Source organism: Gorilla gorilla, chromosome 14 (assembly GCF_029281585.2).
Source record: "Gorilla gorilla gorilla isolate KB3781 chromosome 14, NHGRI_mGorGor1-v2.1_pri, whole genome shotgun sequence".
Lineage (NCBI taxonomy): Eukaryota > Metazoa > Chordata > Mammalia > Primates > Hominidae > Gorilla > Gorilla gorilla.
The window spans coordinates 125,999,462-126,018,701 of record NC_073238.2 but is presented as its reverse complement, the minus strand read 5'-3'; the positions used below and the strand labels follow the sequence as shown (position 1 = coordinate 126,018,701).

The 19,240-nt window shown below is 44.0% G+C and overlaps 1 protein-coding gene across 26 annotated transcripts in view; it reads right to left on the bottom strand.

Annotated features, from left to right (window-relative positions):
- Positions 1–19,240, bottom strand: part of ARHGEF7 (Rho guanine nucleotide exchange factor 7) — a 190,737-nt gene that overhangs the window by 24,613 nt on the left and 146,884 nt on the right. For all 26 annotated transcript variants that reach the window (XM_031001467.3, XM_055360726.2, XM_055360714.2 and 23 more), the window contains 7 exons: positions 13,386–13,508; positions 7,113–7,251; positions 6,275–6,334; positions 5,388–5,534; positions 3,402–3,488; positions 691–769; positions 364–503 (listed from right to left, as the gene is read on the bottom strand). In XM_031001467.3, coding sequence (XP_030857327.1) covers positions 364–503; positions 691–769; positions 3,402–3,488; positions 5,388–5,534; positions 6,275–6,334; positions 7,113–7,251; positions 13,386–13,508 — 775 coding nt within the window. The remainder of the gene's footprint in view (positions 1–363; positions 504–690; positions 770–3,401; positions 3,489–5,387; positions 5,535–6,274; positions 6,335–7,112; positions 7,252–13,385; positions 13,509–19,240) is intronic.

Below are 19,240 nucleotides of genomic sequence, written 5' to 3'. Positions count from 1 at the left end.
GTTTTCTTAAATGAAGCATAATAAACAGTTAAAATTCTCAGAAAAAGCATCTATAGTTGAGTGTAAAACTCCCCTAAATCAGTCTTCTAGGGCCACGCGGAGCAGAAGCAGCTTCCCACCCAAGCACCTCTGAACTGTGCGTGAGGAGGCACAATTCAGGGTTGTTTCTCGAGCACACTCATTGGAAAACAATTCACTACTGCACGAAGAGGGCCAAATATCTGCAGAGAAATATGAAGCAAGTGTTTTGCACTTTTTATCCAAATATTGATTAGGTTTTAAAGCAACTGATCACTTGCTGACAGCTCAGCCACGGGATGCCACGCCTGGAGTCTGGAAGGAGGAGAAGCACCAAGTCCTTACGGTATGAGATGGCACTGAATGAGGCTTTATGGTGGGGTTTCCCACAGACGTGACCTTCGTTTGCTTCTGTAGGTGCTCCACCCATTCCTGCAGATCCTGCTGGTTGTTGCATGACACTAATATCCGCTCAATCATGCTCCCTATAGGAGAGAAGGAAAAAATAGGCCGAGTGGAAACACAGGTAAAAAGCACGTGCATGCACACCCCCCAGAATTCCACTCAGCGCTTAAACACCACCTTCTGAAATACGCAAGCAAGAATCTGCACGCGGGGACAAGCTGCCTCTCCTCCCCGAGACACAGCACTCACACAGCTTGTGCCTATCACCTGATATTTCAAATGCATTTCTATGATTTTCACTGTCCTCAAGCTTTGTGATTGTCATTCCTGTCGTTGGAAGCTTTCCCTAAAAAAGACCCCCCCCCACACAAAAAAAAACAATTAGTGCTTTTCTAGAAAAAGGTACCATTATTAAAGTAAATATTAAATGATTTTAGAATCGGTGGAGGAACTGTGTTTGTGAACCAAAAAAAGCTCATTTGTAGCAGATGCATGTATAATACAAAAATTTTTATCTCAAATAATAAATCATAATACTGTACTGTAAGCAAGAAACTCAACTGGCGACAAGGGACAGAGTGACAAGCCCAAACACACACTGTATCTGATGAGCTGCTACTAAACATAGACACCAGGACAAAAAACATCACACATTATGATTTTTAAAAAACTACCGTGTATAACAGTTGTTTTAAATGATTTTTTTGCAGAAAAGAACCATGTATTTTCCTCATAAAGAAATGCAGAGGAAGTTCCAAGTTTAAAGTCAAAATAAGGGTGGGAAATTGAGGCAAGAACAAGAATTTCATAACATTCTACTTTGTAAAACAGAAAATAAGTAGTTGTGCTAAATGCTGCACACAATGCACAAAATGGCTGGCAAACCAGTGCTCCCTGAAAACAAGAAATTGGTAACTGCAACAGGAAATGTCAATGGAAAGATACCAGAAAGGGGGTACAAAGTGATCATTACAAACAAGTCAGAAGTGAACACAAAACATCCTGGCGCAACTGACAGAAACCACAGTACATGGTGGCCCACCAAGTCCGCAGGAAGAGGCAGTGGGCGTCTGGGCTGTGCTGCCTGGGGAGCACTCCATCAGCTGCGGAGCAGGATTCTGCATAAGCACCTCCAGAGCGAGTGCTGCTCAACTGGTGTGGGGAAAGTGCCCCCACAGAGAATGGGTGGCAGTGCCACAACCTGGCAGGGGCTCAGACCTCCAGCAAGTAAGGGCCAGAGAGGCTGCTGATACCCTACAGTGCCCAGGACAGTCTCACCGAGACCCCCAGCCCCTGGCCATGAATGATCCAGTCCAGAATGTCAGCAGTGCCCAGGCTGACAAATCTCATCCTAAAGCATGGCCGGTGGAAGAGGAGACTGCTGGACACTTCTGTGGCCAAGCGTATTTAAAAAATGCTACACACTGTGAACTCCTTTCCAAGATTCGTAATGCATATAAGTACTTTAACAGCTGTAAGTCCTACAGAAAATGAAACCGCACAACTGTGTTTAACCTAGCCCATCTGAACATCGGTGTATAGAACACTATGACTGTGGCTGGACCAAACACTTTTTAGCATCCCCCAAAGCCAGTGTTCTAATGGTAGAAACGGATACCAATGATACAGAGACCATGGGTCACCACTGTGCTAAGAATGGAAAATTAAAATCCTGTTGTTGAGATGAGCTCCAGCAGTCTGTCAACACATCAAGAGCAAATCCAGTGTAAGCACCAGCCACACAGGCAGAGACTCAAGCCTGCCACAAGTGACAACCTCTTCTCTCCTTAGGTTAGAGAAGGCCCCTGTCTCCAGCCACTGGAATGAGATTCTGGGGATATAAAATCAGAAGCCAGATAGTGCTGACCAGAAAGAACAGAGATTTAGGTTTATCAAGGTCATTTAACACAGAAGTAGCTGCTAGTTTGGGGGAAACTGTAGTGGGCACTATCTTAGCCACAGATCACCTCTCTTCAGCAGTGGCCTTACAAACTACAGCCTTACTTTCCTGAGTCTGTTCCTATATATGTGATTCACCAATTCTAAAGCACGCGTTTTGGTGTAAGCGTATGGCGACAAGTCCTCTCTGGGTGTCGACAGAGCCTCTGTGAGGGCACAGTGTCTGCTTAGGGATCTTTAACGTCCTTGCTGGGCCAACACAAAACAACACATGCTACAATGAAATGCAACCCAGAGAACACGAAGTGGCGGCTTCTGCTGCAGTGGTTACGTGGTGACTGGCCAGTCCTCAGAAAGTTGATGGGAAGGATATGAGCCTCTGTAACTTCACAGAAAAAGAAGAATGAAACCTGCCAAGTGCATCTACTAGACAGACAGCGAAAATACCAGCTCCTTCATATACCACCACTATAAACCACTGTCGCAACAGAAAAGGCCCTGCTCACCCTTGCACCTCCTTCTCAAATCTGCTGTCACATTTTCTCAAAGAGAAGCAGGGAAACAAAAATTAAAAAGGTTCAACGATCACACACTGCTACTTACATACTAAAAGGTTCAACGATCACACACTGCTACTTACACCCTTACATCACTTTCTGTTTGCTGATGCATTTGGGCGGTGCCGTGCCACTGACACAAGATCTTAGTCTACACTACCCCACTAACCCACAAGCCCTACTTGAACCCATTTCACAGAATAAAACCATAGCAAGGAGGAGCAAGGTATTTTGCATGAAATGACAGAAGGCAATGACAGAGACTGACTTGTGCCACAGTAGTCTGTGTCCTTATGAGGTTGCTCTACAGTTTACACTTCTTTCCTTTTTTGAAATTAACATAGGATATGCTGGCAGTCACAATGAAACACAAACAGGAGCTGTACGTCCATATCTGAATATACACCACTACACACACAGCACATACACAGATAGATACACGTAATATTTAACACAAAATTCAAAGCCAGTTTGAAATTATCCTCAGATCCACCATAAAATATAAATTTAAATTGGTTTTACCTGATAGATAAAGCCACTCATCCTAGGACTGGCAGACAACATTAGCAAAACATTTGGGAAGAGTAGAAGATATCTTTCATTCTTTTCCTAATACAAAAAAAGAAATCCAAAACATTTCTTAAAAAACATCTACTTAACAAATGTGAGCACAAATACTTCACTTATTTATACTAGGCCCTATGAAACATTACATGATATTTCCCATTTAGGTATTTCTATCAAGTTTTATCAGGTAAATTAAATGGAAACAATTATGATAAATTCTGTATTAAGTCTTAACATATGATTATGAGAGAGCTTTAACATATAGATAAAGAGAAGGACTTCCAAATTCTTCAAAAAACAAAAGGTAAGAAAGTAAACTGACTGATTAAAAGATCCTGGACTCACAATTAGCCTGTGTAACATCTTGAAACTATATTTGGTTAAAGAGTTCAGCTCTGTGATTAACTATTTTCAGGTAAGCTAAAAATTTCTTTTTCTGGTTCAGAGAAAAAGGAGAGAACCTATAAATTTTAATGGGGTCAGGGGGAACAGGTGGAGTCTTTAAGCTAAAGAAAGGATAAAATATTAAAATCAATTTTGGTCTACTAATAATTCCTGGCACTTCCCAAACCTCCCAAATGTCGACTCAGTGTTGTTTTCATCCACCCCATAAACATCACCTGGTTTACATCAGACTTAAAAGTATTACTTATGTATTAAAAATCATTTGCTTCAGTAAGATAAAAGCCAAAGAGACCATAAGTGAAAGAAAAAAGTTCCTAAGAATCCAAAAAGAGACAAAAAAAATGCCACAGTCCTTTTCACATGTTGACATTTAAACTACGGCCCAAAAAAAGTGAAATCAGTCCTAGGAATTAGTTTCCCCAAGTATATTCCTCAGAACATTAGGCTTATGCAAAGCACCTTGAGAAAAGAGTCTTCCGTACTTTAAAGAAGTCACTGAGAACGACTTGCTATATTCCCTTCTTGAAGAATCACAACATACATTGGGAACATTCACAGCCAAGTCTCTGAGGAGCTCTATCATAAAGAATCTTTTCCACTAATTACGTTCAGTCGTGATCAGAACCACTCTGAAGCATTTTGGAGTAACACCCACCAGTGTTGTATAGATCTAATATTATAAAGAACACACTCTGGGAAATGTTTCCACAGATTAAAGTTTAAAAGAGCATGACTCAAAAAGAAACTTCTGAAAAGATATGAAGTTTTTATAATCATGGTTTCTTATGGTACCCAAACTACAAGACTATGTAGAAGGGGTGATATTTTACAGGTGGAAAGGAAAACACACTATATAAGTTTCAAGTTTTAGTTTTCTTATTCTCCTTGGAGTCTTGTGTTCAAAAATGAGTCATTTCGCATGTTTTGATCATGTTATTTTTGCAAAGGTAGAATAAAATTCAAAAAGAGGTGCCTGTTCAGTGACCCACTGAATGTATGTCAATGTGAATCAAGAAACAAACTGCTCGATTTTCACTGTGTGGGTGGGTATGTCCCAAAAATCTGGGTTGATCTCTCACTTAAACCAAACCCGTAAGAAAACTGTGACTCCTGTAAGCATATGTCAGCTAGCATACTTTCACAGGAAAGTATAATGACCCGAAAGCACTGAGAGCAGCAGGTCCCTGCGAGAGTGAGCCTTGGTACAAAGTTGCTGGCCAGATAAGCGCATACAGCTCCGTGCAGATGTGTGCACAGGACTCCTGCAACTCTTTCTGCACACTATCCTTCAGTTCACGTGGGCTTCGGGCCACACTGACTTCAGCTGGATCAAACTGATCAACAAGTCCACACTCAGCTCTAAGCCTAACATGCCATAAGCCTCTCTCCTGTGTCAAGAATAAAAAGTAGCTCACAAATTATAAGATAGAGCTTCTATTAGACATTTGTCCTCGCTTGAGATGCCTTTAAAATCTTCTGCTATGAGCTCCTAAGAGTGGGACAGAAACCCTGGTGCGTGCACGTGGGCAGCAGTACCTCACTTCCGGCACACTGAATCAGGACCTGGGACATGTAACTGACGTTGCCCAGAGTTTTAATGTCATCGCCCTCCCAGTTCCGGATGGCTTCCGTCAGGATCTGCAGCTCAAGCTCTTTCCTTTTCCGGACTTCTTGACATTGGGCCTGACAGACACAGAACAACACTGTTAACAGACATAAACTTTCAGAATGTTAAGTTCCGGCCACATTGCTTTGTATCATCCTTAAGACAATTATTGCTTTATATCTTACTTCTTCAGACAGATAATTTATTGAGCGATTTGCTTAATTATACGGAATTGAAAGTATTTGCTTAGAAGTATGAAACCAAGTCAAGAGAAGCAACACACACAACTGCTCTGGAATACTAAGTATTATTTTAGAAAGATATAGCACATTTTGCCACTTGTACAAAAAAGAAATGTGGACAGGACAAGAACTGTATTTTCATTCTGGTTTTGTTCGTGTTTGCCAATATGGAAGACTGAAGAGAAGAAACAGAAAGTATAACTTGTGCTATAAAATAAGGCATATATTTCCAAAACGCAGTTGGTAAGACAACACAACAGCAGAGAAAATGGAACCACCATTGTTCTGTTTTGCAATAAATCATTAAAGACAACATGAATGAAGGGTAAAAAAATGTTTTAAACAATTTTAAAGTAGATCTACCATCAATTATACTGTGATTTTAAAAAATTTAAATAATTATTCTATCATAGTCCACTAAAAGGAGTTTGCCAGCCACAGAATGCCGACTCTGTTTTTCTTTCATGTCAGCACAAGTCATTTTTTAATCATTTGGCTTTTTCAGTTGATAATTCTTTTACATTCATTTGTCACAATAATGTCTGGGGGGAAAAACAATATGCTTAATCACTTACTGAAAGGTTTTTGAAGGCAGCCATAGATTTTTGAATATCTTGTCTATCTGTATGATAATCCTTTGAGTAAAAGAAACATACAATTAGCTTTCATAAGGAAAAGCTTTTCTTAAAAAGGTACTTTCTACAGACCAGCTTGAAACTTTTCTAATACTCTTCAACCCTTAACATTCCCTTTTTCCCTCAGCATTAAAGTGTCAGTCTTTCAGAAAATCACGAAGCCATTAGACTTTGGGGAAATATAAGTTGGAAGAGAACAGTCACAAGCAGCAGGGGTGGGGAAGCCAACACTCGCTTCATCAATAAAGTCTTATTGGAACACTGCCACGGTTCACACGCAGTATCTAGAACGGCAGAGCTGTGTAGCCGTGAAGAAGACCCTACAGTCTGCCCCCTTATAGAAAAGGTTTGCCAACTCAAGCCAAGAGAGTAACTTTAACCCAAATTTCTGCTAGGCTGCAACCTGTTATTCAAAATTAAAAGAGCACAATCATTCATTAAATGATTAGTACAGTATTACCCTATAACCTATGCACACATTGTTTGTAGCTGGATGATCCAGGTAAGGCATCTCAACACTATCTGAAAATCAGTTCTCATGTTTCAGCTTTTGGAAACTTTTCAATCAGCAGCAGTGGGTAAAAGAGAGATAAGGGGTAAATGTTTTTTAACAGAGCTGGAATAAGGAGAAAAACATAATATTTAACAAAACTCTTTGTAAACTCTGTTGGTTCTGGCTTCTAAAATAAATCATGAATAATACTTTCTTTCACAGTAAGTCTGACCATGCCACTAACCCTTGGTAAGGACTCCGAATAAGAGAATGAAAGTGCAGTACCTCCATGTGTCTCTCGAGCTCTTTGAGCAGCGTAGGGTATTTATCCAGGCGCATGAAGGGTTTGCTCAGGCCCGTGGTCAGCACGAGAATCCCAGGGCTGCTGGCACCTTTGGTCTCCATGAACTCCCCCAACTCCTCACTGGGCAGCAAGTGGCAAGAGAGACAGATGCTCGTGGTTAGCAATGAGAGACAATGGTGGCTCTCTCATCTCCATGAGCAACAGCCAGAATTTATGAAACATAAGTGTTGCTTTTAACATCTGGAAGGCTCCAGCTTTTATCCCAAATCTGCGCTGCTTATCTGGAAATGCCAAAGGGGACTCCCATCCCTAAGGGGTCCCGTTCCTGCTCTCATATGAGCAACAATAACTATACACAGCACAGGACATGTGGGTCTCCATGAGATCCTACTGATGACGAGGCCCTCCAGCACATCAGTGCCATGCAGACATATCCAATGGAAACATGCACACTCAGAGCCAGAATGGATTCCAATAATCTCAGAGTCTCAAGGTGGTAGAACAAGGACCGAGCTGCTCCGGTAAAGAGCTAGAGCACACTGATGGTAGTCATCCCCAGAGGCGAGTTCGTCCAGAGAGCAGGCCCCACCTATGTGCTGCCAGCACTCAGCCTGGGAGTAGGCAATGGCTCTTGGGGTGAGGAGCGCGAGAAGCAGCAAGAGAAGAGAGCAAATGCTGATTTAGGCTTCAGAACTTCAAAAGCTTTAAGTTTAATCCTCACAATACGTGAGGAAGAAAGGGGTCCCTGTGTGCAGACAGCGAATGCTGATTTATGCTTTACAACTTCAAAAGCATTGTTACATTCAATCCTCACAACACGTAAGGAAGGAAGGTGTCCCTGTGTATGGACAAAGAAACTGAGTGCATATCCCAAAATTAAAGAGTCAGAAACAAGTTTTGGACTTTCTGTATTCCTCTTTCACCATCCCCTTCACAGTGCCTCGCCTAGCTTTCCCTACAGTGGGCCCTCATGTGTGTCATCTTTGTCCTCAGAGTTCCCATGGCTGTGGCAGAGGACACGGGCAGGCTTCTGGGGGGGGGTCCAGCTCTTCATCCACACATTTGTTAAGGCTGACAGTCACCTGACCGCAACACCCCTTCACTGGCGATCTCTGAGGTCTCTGTCAGGCCCTGGGTCTGCTGTCCCTCAAACTGCATGTGCCATCAGTCCACACATCTGACAGTGTACAGCCCACAGAAAGGAGGGGAGGCAGCACCAGCACTGGCAGCCAGTGCCAGGTCCAGACCAGGATGACTTCTCAGTCACCACATCCCATCCAGGAGACCCAGGTGACCCCCGCCCCATCACCACGCCCCATCCTAGGAGACAGGGGTCTCTAGTCAGCAGAGCTTGGTTCAAATGATACCCATGGCACAAATCCTAGGAACAAATTTTCCTAGTCTAGAGGTTTTCCCTTAAAAGGAAAAGATACTTTTATATCCTCATTATGTAAACGATGTCCTAAAATAAATATGAAAATCCTAACAGCAAAACTGAGAAACAAGCCAATTTCCGGTTCTGGTCTCACAGGAGCCTCCCACTGCACCACCCCAGCCAAGCTGGCTACTGCCAGAGGTCTCGGGGACACCAGAACCATCAAGGGCTCCCGGGGAAAAGACAGACAGTGTTTAGGCTAACCCAGAGGAAACGGAGTCCACAAATAGTGAATATTAACAGTTTCAGAGAGTTCAACCTAAACACAGCTTCCCATAAGGAGGACTGAGAGCCAGGGTGGTGCCAGCCCTTCCCACTTCTCACCCTCCTTATTCCATGTGGATCCCCTGCCAGGGCAGCCAGGGAGAATGTCCTCCAATGAAACCAATTCAAACACCATGCTGAAAACCAAACAGTCATTAGGAAACCAGCCTTCCACTTCCTAAGCACGTAAGACCTTCTGAGAAGGCCACTTACATCTCAACGCTTTCTACAAAACCAGGCTGGTGTCATTAACCAAGGCCAGGGTGCGGTCCTATGCTGTGTAAAAACAGTAACGACGTGGGTGCGGCACCTCTGTCTGTCCTTGCCAACAAGAAATACTTCCAATAAACACATACATATACACACTTAACAGATATCATCAATACTAAAGCAAATTATAAAAAAGGGTAATGTTGCATATATCCACTTATAAAAATTTAAGACCAGAAACATTTTATCAACTCCATATATAAGGCTTCATAATTATTTCTGTAAGGCTGCCCATCGTGTTGATGCTGTTTTAAAAATTAGTAGCACAGAGACTGTCAAGAGTACTTCCGAGTGTGTGTACGTGGTATCTCTCTTTGTGAGAGAGAGCATGCACGCACGAGAGCAAGTGCACTTTTGTGGGCAACAGACAACTCAACATCTTTTGTCTGTAACTTAGTGCTTTCCAAAAATCGTTTCCTTGAGACAATCCCAGGCTGGAGATTACTAAAATAAAGCACAGTGCCATCTTCAGGGGCCTGCTGTGGGTAACACCTGCACAGCAAGGTGTCCTGCTCACCGTGCAGGCTGCATTGACATGAGCCCATAAGCACACCGCATGTGTTCCTATCATTTCTAAACATGCACACGTCCTCTGCCTTCTTTCCTCAGCATCCACCTTCCCCGGGGAGATGGGTGGGGAACTGAGGAGGGTCCAGGACAGACTCCCATCTGCTGCAGCCACTACAGCCACTGTCCCCCGCCCCTTCTCAGCTGGGGCAACAGTGAGCACTCTGTGGACAGCAGGACCACAAGGACAGAGGAGGAGCCACAGGACTGCTCACCATGCTAGGCACCAGGGCAGGCACTCACAGACATCAATGCTCCAAACATCACTGGGTGGGGCAGACCTACAATTTTGCAAGTGATACAGAGGACGGCCTGCATGAAGGCCACTGCCCACACCATCACTGCCAGCAGAACAGCTGACGCTCTGCACCCAAGGTGGACCCCTGCTATGTGGATGGCACGGCCGGCCCCTCTAACCACGGGCAGCCTGCTCCGCACACACACATCCCTCCCCTCCGCCCAGTTCTTACTCAGAAGTGCTCCTCTTCCCACTACTCACTCTATCCATTCCTAAAGCATGAATGGAGTGACATGAGGGCTTCAGACAGGAGCAATTTATATTTTAGCAACAATTCTCTAGGTGTTGGAGAATTTACCAGGCAGTCCCATGAAAATCAAACTTTATGATACTAAAAATATATTTCAACTCCTTTAAATGTAATCCACATAAGTACCTTTTCCACCAAAATAAGAATCAAGGAAAAATCCATTCAGGTCATTATTTATATTTCAGGGTTACCTGTGAAATTTCCTAACTATGGTACAGCAGAGAAAAACTAACAAAACTAAACAGAGTTACCCTCATCACCACTCCCTCAAAAAAAGCCCTGAAGCCAAAAAAGTGAAATGTGTGCAAGCAAAACTCCTTTTAATATCCACAAGACACTCTTACAATGCCAGAACAAATACAGTTAAAAAGGAAATGAAATTTTATAAATGTTTGTGGATCATCGTTTTAGTTTCAGTTTGAAGTTAAAAAAAAAAAAAAAAGTAGTGCCATAATAAAACGAAACAGCTAGTTACAGCTACTCTGACCAAAGACTGCTCTTTCAGTTTCAGTTCTGCTGATGCCAGCAGCCCGCACACAGTGGGTCTCCTCAGTCCTTACTGACACAGTGCTGTGGGCTGACGGCAGCCACAAAACACATGCAAGCATGGAGCCAAGTGCAGAGGAACAAACTGCTGGGGAAAAAATCATTTTCAAAGGCTAAATTATGACACCCATCGTTCATTCAAAATAGCCGACCATGGACAAGTGTTGCCGCCATCACTGGACGCTGCAGAAGGTCTGAGCTGCTAAAATGGTCAGAGTTGGCATTCTGCGCTCGCAGGGCTCACACTTAGAACTTAAACCCAAGTAACGCAACGACAGTGAGGACGCAAATAAGACTTTAAACTTCAACCCACTGCACTTGAACCAATCCTTAAAAGTTACTCCACAGCATGAGCAGATTAGTCTACCCCAGGCGTGGCAGCTTAAAGACCGTCACACACATGGAAAAGCTGGCAAGAGGACCAAGAAAGAATCCAAGCACAAAGGCAGGAGGTAGGAAGCCTGACCCCAATTCACTGCTGTGTCTTTGGGGTGGGGAGGAATCTGTGGTCAACACGGCGGGAACTCTCGTGGCGCAGGGACCTCGGGAGGGCACACAAGCTTCATGTTCCACAGTGGCAGCACCTGCTCGCTCGGGGGACCTTCCTCTCGCCGCAGCTCTGACTCCCAGCACTAAAGCAACGGTGACTTGCCCCGGGGCTGCTGTCCCGAGCGGGCCTCAGCCTGCCCCTCCACTCTCTGGGCAGCCCTGGGAAGGAGGCACAAAGACCCTCCTGACTCAAAAACCCACCTGTATTCTTTCTTCCAGTTACTTCAGGAAAATGCTACACGTACATTAAGACCTGACAAACACACTCATTAAGGTAATAACAGAGAAGAGGATCAACACAGCACACGCCCGCAAGCACTGCTCTTGAATGGCTTCGCATTTTAGGAAACTAACAGTCCTAGTGACTTTCAATGTCATCTTTAGGACAGGTCCTCAGAAAGATGAACTTTCTGTTCATCTTCCTCATCACTCCATCAACAATTCTTGAAGAATTTCCAGAGATACAAATTTAACACTTGCATTGCACTTTCTGGAAATCTCATTCAATGTATAAATTCCCAGGGGTAGGGGCATAGCGCATAACTAGAAACATGCTGAACGCTTGGAGACGCTGTGGACACAGCCCAGGGGTAGGGGCATAGCACATAACTGGAAACATGCTGGACGCTTGGAGACACTGAGGACATGGCCCACGCTCCCAAGTGGGACGTGCAGAGGGAGGGTTCTTTGGGTTTTCCTTTTCTGCCACTGCTGTGAGTTCTAACTTCCTTTCCTTTCACTACATTGTTCAAGGCTGCTGTTTCCTTTCAGGGCTGCAGATGCTTTAGTAACAAACAGGAAGTTTAAAAAATCTTAATCCTTTTATATTTGAGCACACCCAGGAAACAGTAACTATCCAAGGTCTTTTTTAAAAAATAAAAAAATTAAAAAACGAAGAAACAATAGAAGACAACAGAATATTCACTGTGCATTTGGTGCGTTCACCCTGACCTGACCTGCTGACAGTTTTAGCTTGAATGCTTGTAACACCCCTGTGAATGAGTTCCTTCAGGAAAGGAAGCTGAAACCCAGAGACAGGAGGAAATCTGCCCAAGGCTGCAGAGCCTGAAGGGAGCAGCCACAGCCAGAGCCGAGTCCACCCTGCTGCCATGTCTCAGCTGTCCTAGGACACCCACGCAGTGCCACACCTGAGCCCCAAATGTGCTTCTAAAGAGGCAACCAACACCTGTTCACTGACGAGGCTTTCAGTGGAAATGTTCGGTTAAGCTGAAGTTAAATATTTAAGTTAGAAAGACAATGGCATTTATCTTTATGTTACTAAAACAATACTTTTCCATTTATGGTTTTGAAAATGTGTGAATTTCTGTTTTCAAAAGAAATTATGACATTTTTTGTAAAATATTAATACAAATCTTTGTATTAATTTTTTGTAAAACATTAATATAAATCTTTTTAGAAGCAGAAAGTGAGCCTCTGAGCTCTCTAAGCCCCAGTGTGGTCTCCTCCAAGCCAATCCTCAAACAAATCAATTCTTAACACTCACTAATGACTGAGATCCTCCTCAGTAACTGAAACAGCTGAGAAACATCTTCCTCCAATTCGCAGGAAGCAGACACTGTCTTGCCTCATAAAATAAGCAAAACGTCTGTGCATTCTCTGTTGCACTTGTTTTTAGTTTCAGGATGAAAAGCTAAGGGTCTCCAATGTAATGTTTTGTGTATAAAACCTGTATTAATCTGAAATGAGATACTTTCTGTTACAGCTGATGTAACTCGGACTCATGTACTTCCAGTTTTAAGAACTGAAATATGATTCCAGGACCCTTGACTAAGCTTGTGGCTACACCCCAGAACACTTACTAACGCCTTCAACCTATTAGCCAAAGGGCTTCAGGCTGTAGGGAAGACATTGAAAAGATTTGTCTTTTTACAAAAATACTCACCATCATTTTAAAGACTTCTTACCAGTACTTCTCAAGCACTAATTTTGAGGGGTAATTAAAATTCATACCCTTTAATAACCAAGGGACTATTAGCATCATACTATTTCATGCACTATTTGAAGGACACAGAGCCATCCACCCTCCCTGTTGCCAAGGTGCCTAGCGAGCGCACCTGTGTTCCGTGAGGACATTCACTGCAGAAGGGTGATTGGCACAATACGTGAGGTACAGGGTTTTCATCTGTGGCATCAGGTTTAAAAAGCAGCCTCCGACCCTCTGCTGAGCTTCAGGCAACCTGGAGAAATACGACACAAAGGGAAATAGTCATCAGTTTTACAGACAGGACAACTGCTAACTGACAGACATATAATACTCTGAGTAAGGAAAACCTCCCTCTGCACCTATCTGTGAAAACAAGAGGCCCCGATCCCAGCACACACGTGTTGCTGCCTTGAGTCTAGCAGGGAGAAGGGGCGCCCAGAAAGCAGCTGTGCTGCCAGGTCCTCTCCAGCAGCATTCAGACTGCACAGCATCCCAACCAACCCTCAGGCCCAAGTTCTTTGGGCAGTGAGAAAAACAGATGTCACAGAGCCTTCAGCTTTGCATAAAATAAGGAGAATTACTGAATGTGGTTATTCAGTCTGTGAGGTTTTCTACCAAAGCAGCAGCATCAAGACTAACAAAAAATACAAAAACCGCCTTTCCCTTCAGGTTAGAGACTAGAAAGCAAGCCCACCTATCAGGTGCCTCTCCTCCCCAGATCCACAGCATCCTGACAGTTAACAGGCTTTTCCAAGAAGCATAAACTCATGAGAACAAAAAGTATGAGGAAGAGACTACCAGAACCAGCACTGGAAGCTGCATGAGGGGTGACGAGTCGGCACAAGCTGTGGGCATCAGGGCCCCTGGTGGTGCCGCCTCAGTGTTGGGTGTGCCTAACGGGGTACACGCTCACCTCTCCAGACCTCAGAGTTTCTGAAGGACAACGGCAACAACCTGGAGCAGGGGCACGTGTGCTGAAAACAGGAGACCCACGTGAACTCTTACCACCTTCCCTGCACCCCAGGGTGTCTTTGCTCCCCAGATACCCACAATATTACCAGAAGGATTACATCCTCCTACCTACGGAATGGGAGCCAGAGAAAAAGTGACCAAAAACATGAACACCAGGGATTCCTACAGAAAACAAGAGTCAACCAGTCCCAACTCTCGGACAGCACTTCCAAAGTGCTTTTAGTGTGCCAACCTTAATTATAAGAAGGCATGAAAGGACGACAAATACATTTGCCTAAAAAAAGGGGAATGAAGGAGCAAAGGAGAAAAAGGAAATATGATAGTCATTCCACATCAGAATAAAAGTTCATGATACAGAAAACCAAAAATATAAGCAGAAGTCAATCAAAGAAATCATCACACGACTAAACAGAAAGAGTGCAAGGCACAAGACCGAAGGTGTCCACGAGCGTCGACACAGGCCAAAAGAAGACCGAGGCCCCAGACAACAGCAGAGTCATTCAGAAGCCCAGAAACAAGGATGCAAAGAGCTCTGAGTGAGAAACACCTGTTCACACCGAGAATGAGGAACAGCATGGGGCTCCTCAGCACCAGAGCCCAGAAACACTGAAGCACCCCTTGAAACAGGGGTGGAAATCGCTTCCTCTAACTGTCTCCATCTGAGTCAACCGTGAGCATTCACATGGATTAACTGCCTGGCATGCACTTGCTCCTCGGGAAGTTCCCAGAGCAGGTACTTGACCAAAATGACAGAGGAATGCAAAAAAAAATGAAAGACGTCAGCATCCAACACAAAGGTGGCTGGAGCCTGGGACTAAGGTCCAGCCTTACAACTCATGGGGACACTGCTTCTGCTCTGCTGTCCCCACCGATAAGCACACGGCCTCAGTCCACCCCTGCTGGGAACAGAACACGGTGGACTGGGTAATTTTCCAACAACAGAAATGCACTGCCCACAGCTCTGGAGGTTGGAAGCCTAAGATCAAGGCACCCGCAGGTGGTCCCCTATTGCATCCTCACGGGGGGAAGGGGCAAAACAGCTCCCTCACAGCTGTTACAAGGCTGCTGATCCCATTCATGAGGGCTGCATCCTCACAACCTACCCACCTCCAAGGCCCACCTTTTAATACCATCCAATTGGTGATCATCTGTAATAACAGATGATCTGGGAAAACACATTCAGACCACAGCACACTCTGGCTCCCAAATGTGTCTGCTGGCAGGCATGCCTTTCAACCCTGCAGGCAGGACCTCAGGCCCCGGACTTCCCGGTTCCACCTCCATGCAGTCCCTGGGTGTGCCTCCACCTTCATGAGCACTGCTTTCCGCTCCGCGGCTAAGTACTGGCTGGAGAAAGTCATAGTCAGGAGAATCAGCAAGTCATAAGTATTAGGAAAAATCTCATGTTCAAAACACAGAGCACTCAAAATTTATGCTAACTTGGTCTTCTCCCTGTTTTTCAACCATTTTTTATTCATTTCTTAGTAACTGTTAACCGAGGCTCAAAAAGACTGCTCCTGTTCTCATCAATTTAAGAAAATTTACTGAGCTGTTATCAGTACGTCCTATAATAGCTGTGGAGACAGAAAAGCACAGGAAGTAACGCTGTGACAGAGGTTCCAAATCCCACCACCCACCGTTTTCTCTCCTCAGACTCAAGCATTCCCAGCACAATGGGTCTTCTTCCTTTTTTTTTTTTTTTTTTTTTTTTGAGATGGAGTTTCTCTCTTGTTACCCAGGCTGGAGTGTAATGGCGCCATCTCAGCTCACTGCAACCTCCGCCTTCCCGGTTCAAGCGATTCTCGTGTCTCAGCCTCCCGAGTAGCTGGGATTACAGGCATGCAACCACCATGCCCGGCTGGGCCTTCCCTTCTAGACTAGATAACATATCAGTTTTATAAAACATGGCCTTCAGGAAAGAGGTGAAAATAAACCTCTGCTTCTAAAACATAGCAATATGTAGATGTCAAATGTAGTTACGGTAAATAATACAGACAATAGAAATGTAAAATGTAGGTAATAAAAATATCCCACACAGGTTCAGGTGGCTGATCTGTGTAAGAACATCTACCAAATGTAAGTGCTCCCTCCACATACTAGTCTCTTCCCTGTGCTGTGTAAAAAAAGGCCAACGCCCTCCTTCAATATTTAACTGTCCATCTCTTTCCCTCTCTTAGCTCTCCTTTGATCTCTGTCTGAGCAAGACATGTCCCCATCCAGAGTACTGGAGGGGGCTCACAGAAGCACAACAGTTACCTGCACGGACTGGGAATTTAGTGGGGTCTGCAACAGCAGGGACCTTGCCCACAGCACACGGAGGCTAAGGGTTAGGATGCAGAAGTCTTCCTGCCAGTGGCGGTGACATACAGACCTCTGCGCAGATGGGAGGCTGTCCCACCTGCCTTCTCTACCATGCTTCTTTACCCTCAAATCCAACAGCCACTAGCCACCTGCAGCTATTTCAAGTAAGGTTAATCAAATTTTTTTAAAAAATTGAAAATTCAGTTCTTCAGTTGCGTTAATCTCATTTCCAGAGCTTCACAGCCCCACGTGGCTAGAGGCTACTGAAATCTGTCTAGCAGATATAGCATGTTTCCATCAATGCAAGCTCTCAACAACACTGGTCTAATTCATCCAAGCCACGTTTCCATATCCTGAATGTGTCATGCAGTTATTATGGTGCTTTACTGTTTAGTTTATTAAAACACAACAGAAGGCAAAGTAAGCTAGCATCTGCACTGCTGCAGACCCATTTCCAACTGTGAACAGCTAAGTGGGGTTTCCACAACCTACCGGGATTAGCCACAGTTCTGTCCATTTGCAGGGTAGTCACTGACTCAAATTAATTTCAACTACTATATGTATGCAGCACCATTACAAGGCACTGGGAACAGATTAAAAACAGGGTAAGAAACAGTCTCTACCTTAAAGTGAGTTCTATCATTTTGTACAAAAGTAAACTGAAGACAATTATGTAGTCTCAGTGACAGGAGCTACAAACTGCTGCCAGCCTACAGAGGAGGAAGAACACGCCCCTTAAGACACACAGGTTTTGAGAATCTTCTGACATCGGAGCAGGTGATGTTCATCCTCAGAGACACAGTGAAACATCAGGAAGAGGCGGGCTTCCAGAATGACAGGACCCTGCATGCCTCACTAGGAGGACTGAAGAGCACTGGGTAATGATGGAATGCCAAAGGTATACGCACAGAAAACACTGCCAGAGATGTGGCACAGGAAAGTTATTGGATATGTGCTACCCACAATGGGTTAAATTCTTAGGATTGCAGAAATACTGCTCAGTGCTGGGCCATGGGATATGCTAAGATTTCATCTCCTACCTGGTCCAGTGCCACAGCCCCGATCCATTCAGAAAAGGAAATCTGGATAAACTGATTTTCATTTCTGATATTTCATCAATTAACGAAAATTAAGTCATATTTCAGCATAGCTTATAAATGAACAATTCACGGTACGAGTGGTTTTTCCTATTTAATTCACCGCACTGAGCCTAGGCTCTAGATTTTTATTACCTCTTTCAGTCCCAGACCAATTCTCCAAGAATTTTCTGTCACTGCCATCACCAAAGTTTCATGGCTGATAAAGCCCTTGTTCATTAATTCAGTAGCAGATAAAGCTCATAAAGGTCAGCTGAGCCCTAGGACTCGAGCATAACGTGCCAACATATTCCACACATAACGCTGCCTAGACACCTGAATTCACACGACAACCAGCCAGACTCACAGAAATCACCATTACAGAATATGAGTTCATAATTAAAGCAGGGGATGTTCCCCTCGGTTCTCTCTTGTGCTCCACAGGCTGCTCTTCAGAGTGTGATAACATGCAGACAGGGTACCCCACGGGGGCTACATCCAGGCCTTGGGCAGCAGGATGGTGCACACGAGTCACTAGAGGCAGCACGCATCATGCCAGCTGCTCCCACCAGGCCTCCTGGCAGAACCAAAGCCATAATCTAACAGGTGTGATGTTGCATTGTGTCCATGAATAATCTGATGACAGCTAGAGTCACACATACCATCTACATCTTCACAGTAACAGCAACAGCACAGGGTGAAAGGGGGTACCCAAGGGTGTTTTTTCCTTACCCAGAAGATTACTGGGTCTCAGAAAAAACACTTGAGAAATCAAATCCTAAGCAGTTTCCCCCGTAACACATTTACTCCTAGTGATACTGCTAACTAGACAGAGTAATGGTTCTCAGTTCATTAACAAGTGATTTCAGATGAAAACTGAGATGCCCATGAAGACAGAGCAATGTGCTGGGGGAACCTCCATACACATCTCCAGCCGCAAGGAACCCAGCAGCCTGTCGTGATCAACAGATGGCCTTCAGAGATGAGACTTCACAAGTAGCCTCCTGCTCCCACTCGGGGTGGAGATAGACACACACACACACACAGGGACACAGGGCCCCTGTAACCACATGACCTCTGGCAGGTCTCTCTTGTTGACTACCAAAGCTTCTAAGTTCTCCAATTTACTGGCATACAGTTGTTCACAGTAGCCTCTAGTGAGTCTGAATTTCTGCAGTATCAGTTTTAAAATCAGAAACGAAAAAGAAAAATTATTTATTTGGGTCTTCTCTTTTTTCTTAGTCTGACTAAAGGTTTGTCAATTTTATTTTTTCAAAAAAGCCACTTTTGGTTTCACTGATCTTTTGTAATATTTCGAATTCATTTACTTCCACTGTAATCTTTATTATTTTCCTTCTACAATTTTGGGTTTGGTTTGCTCTTGCTTTTCTTGTTAAGATGCATCATTAAGGTTATTTGAAGTTTTTCTACTTTTTGATATAGGTGCTTACAGCTATAAACTTCCTCTTAATACAGCTTTTGCTGTACCCCATAGGTTTTGGTATGCTGTGTTTCCATGATCATTTGTTTCAAGAAATTTTTAAATTTTCTTAATTTCTTCATTGACCCACTGGTCATTCAGGAGCACACTGTTTAATTTCCATGTGTCTGCATAGTTTCCAAAATTCCTCATTAT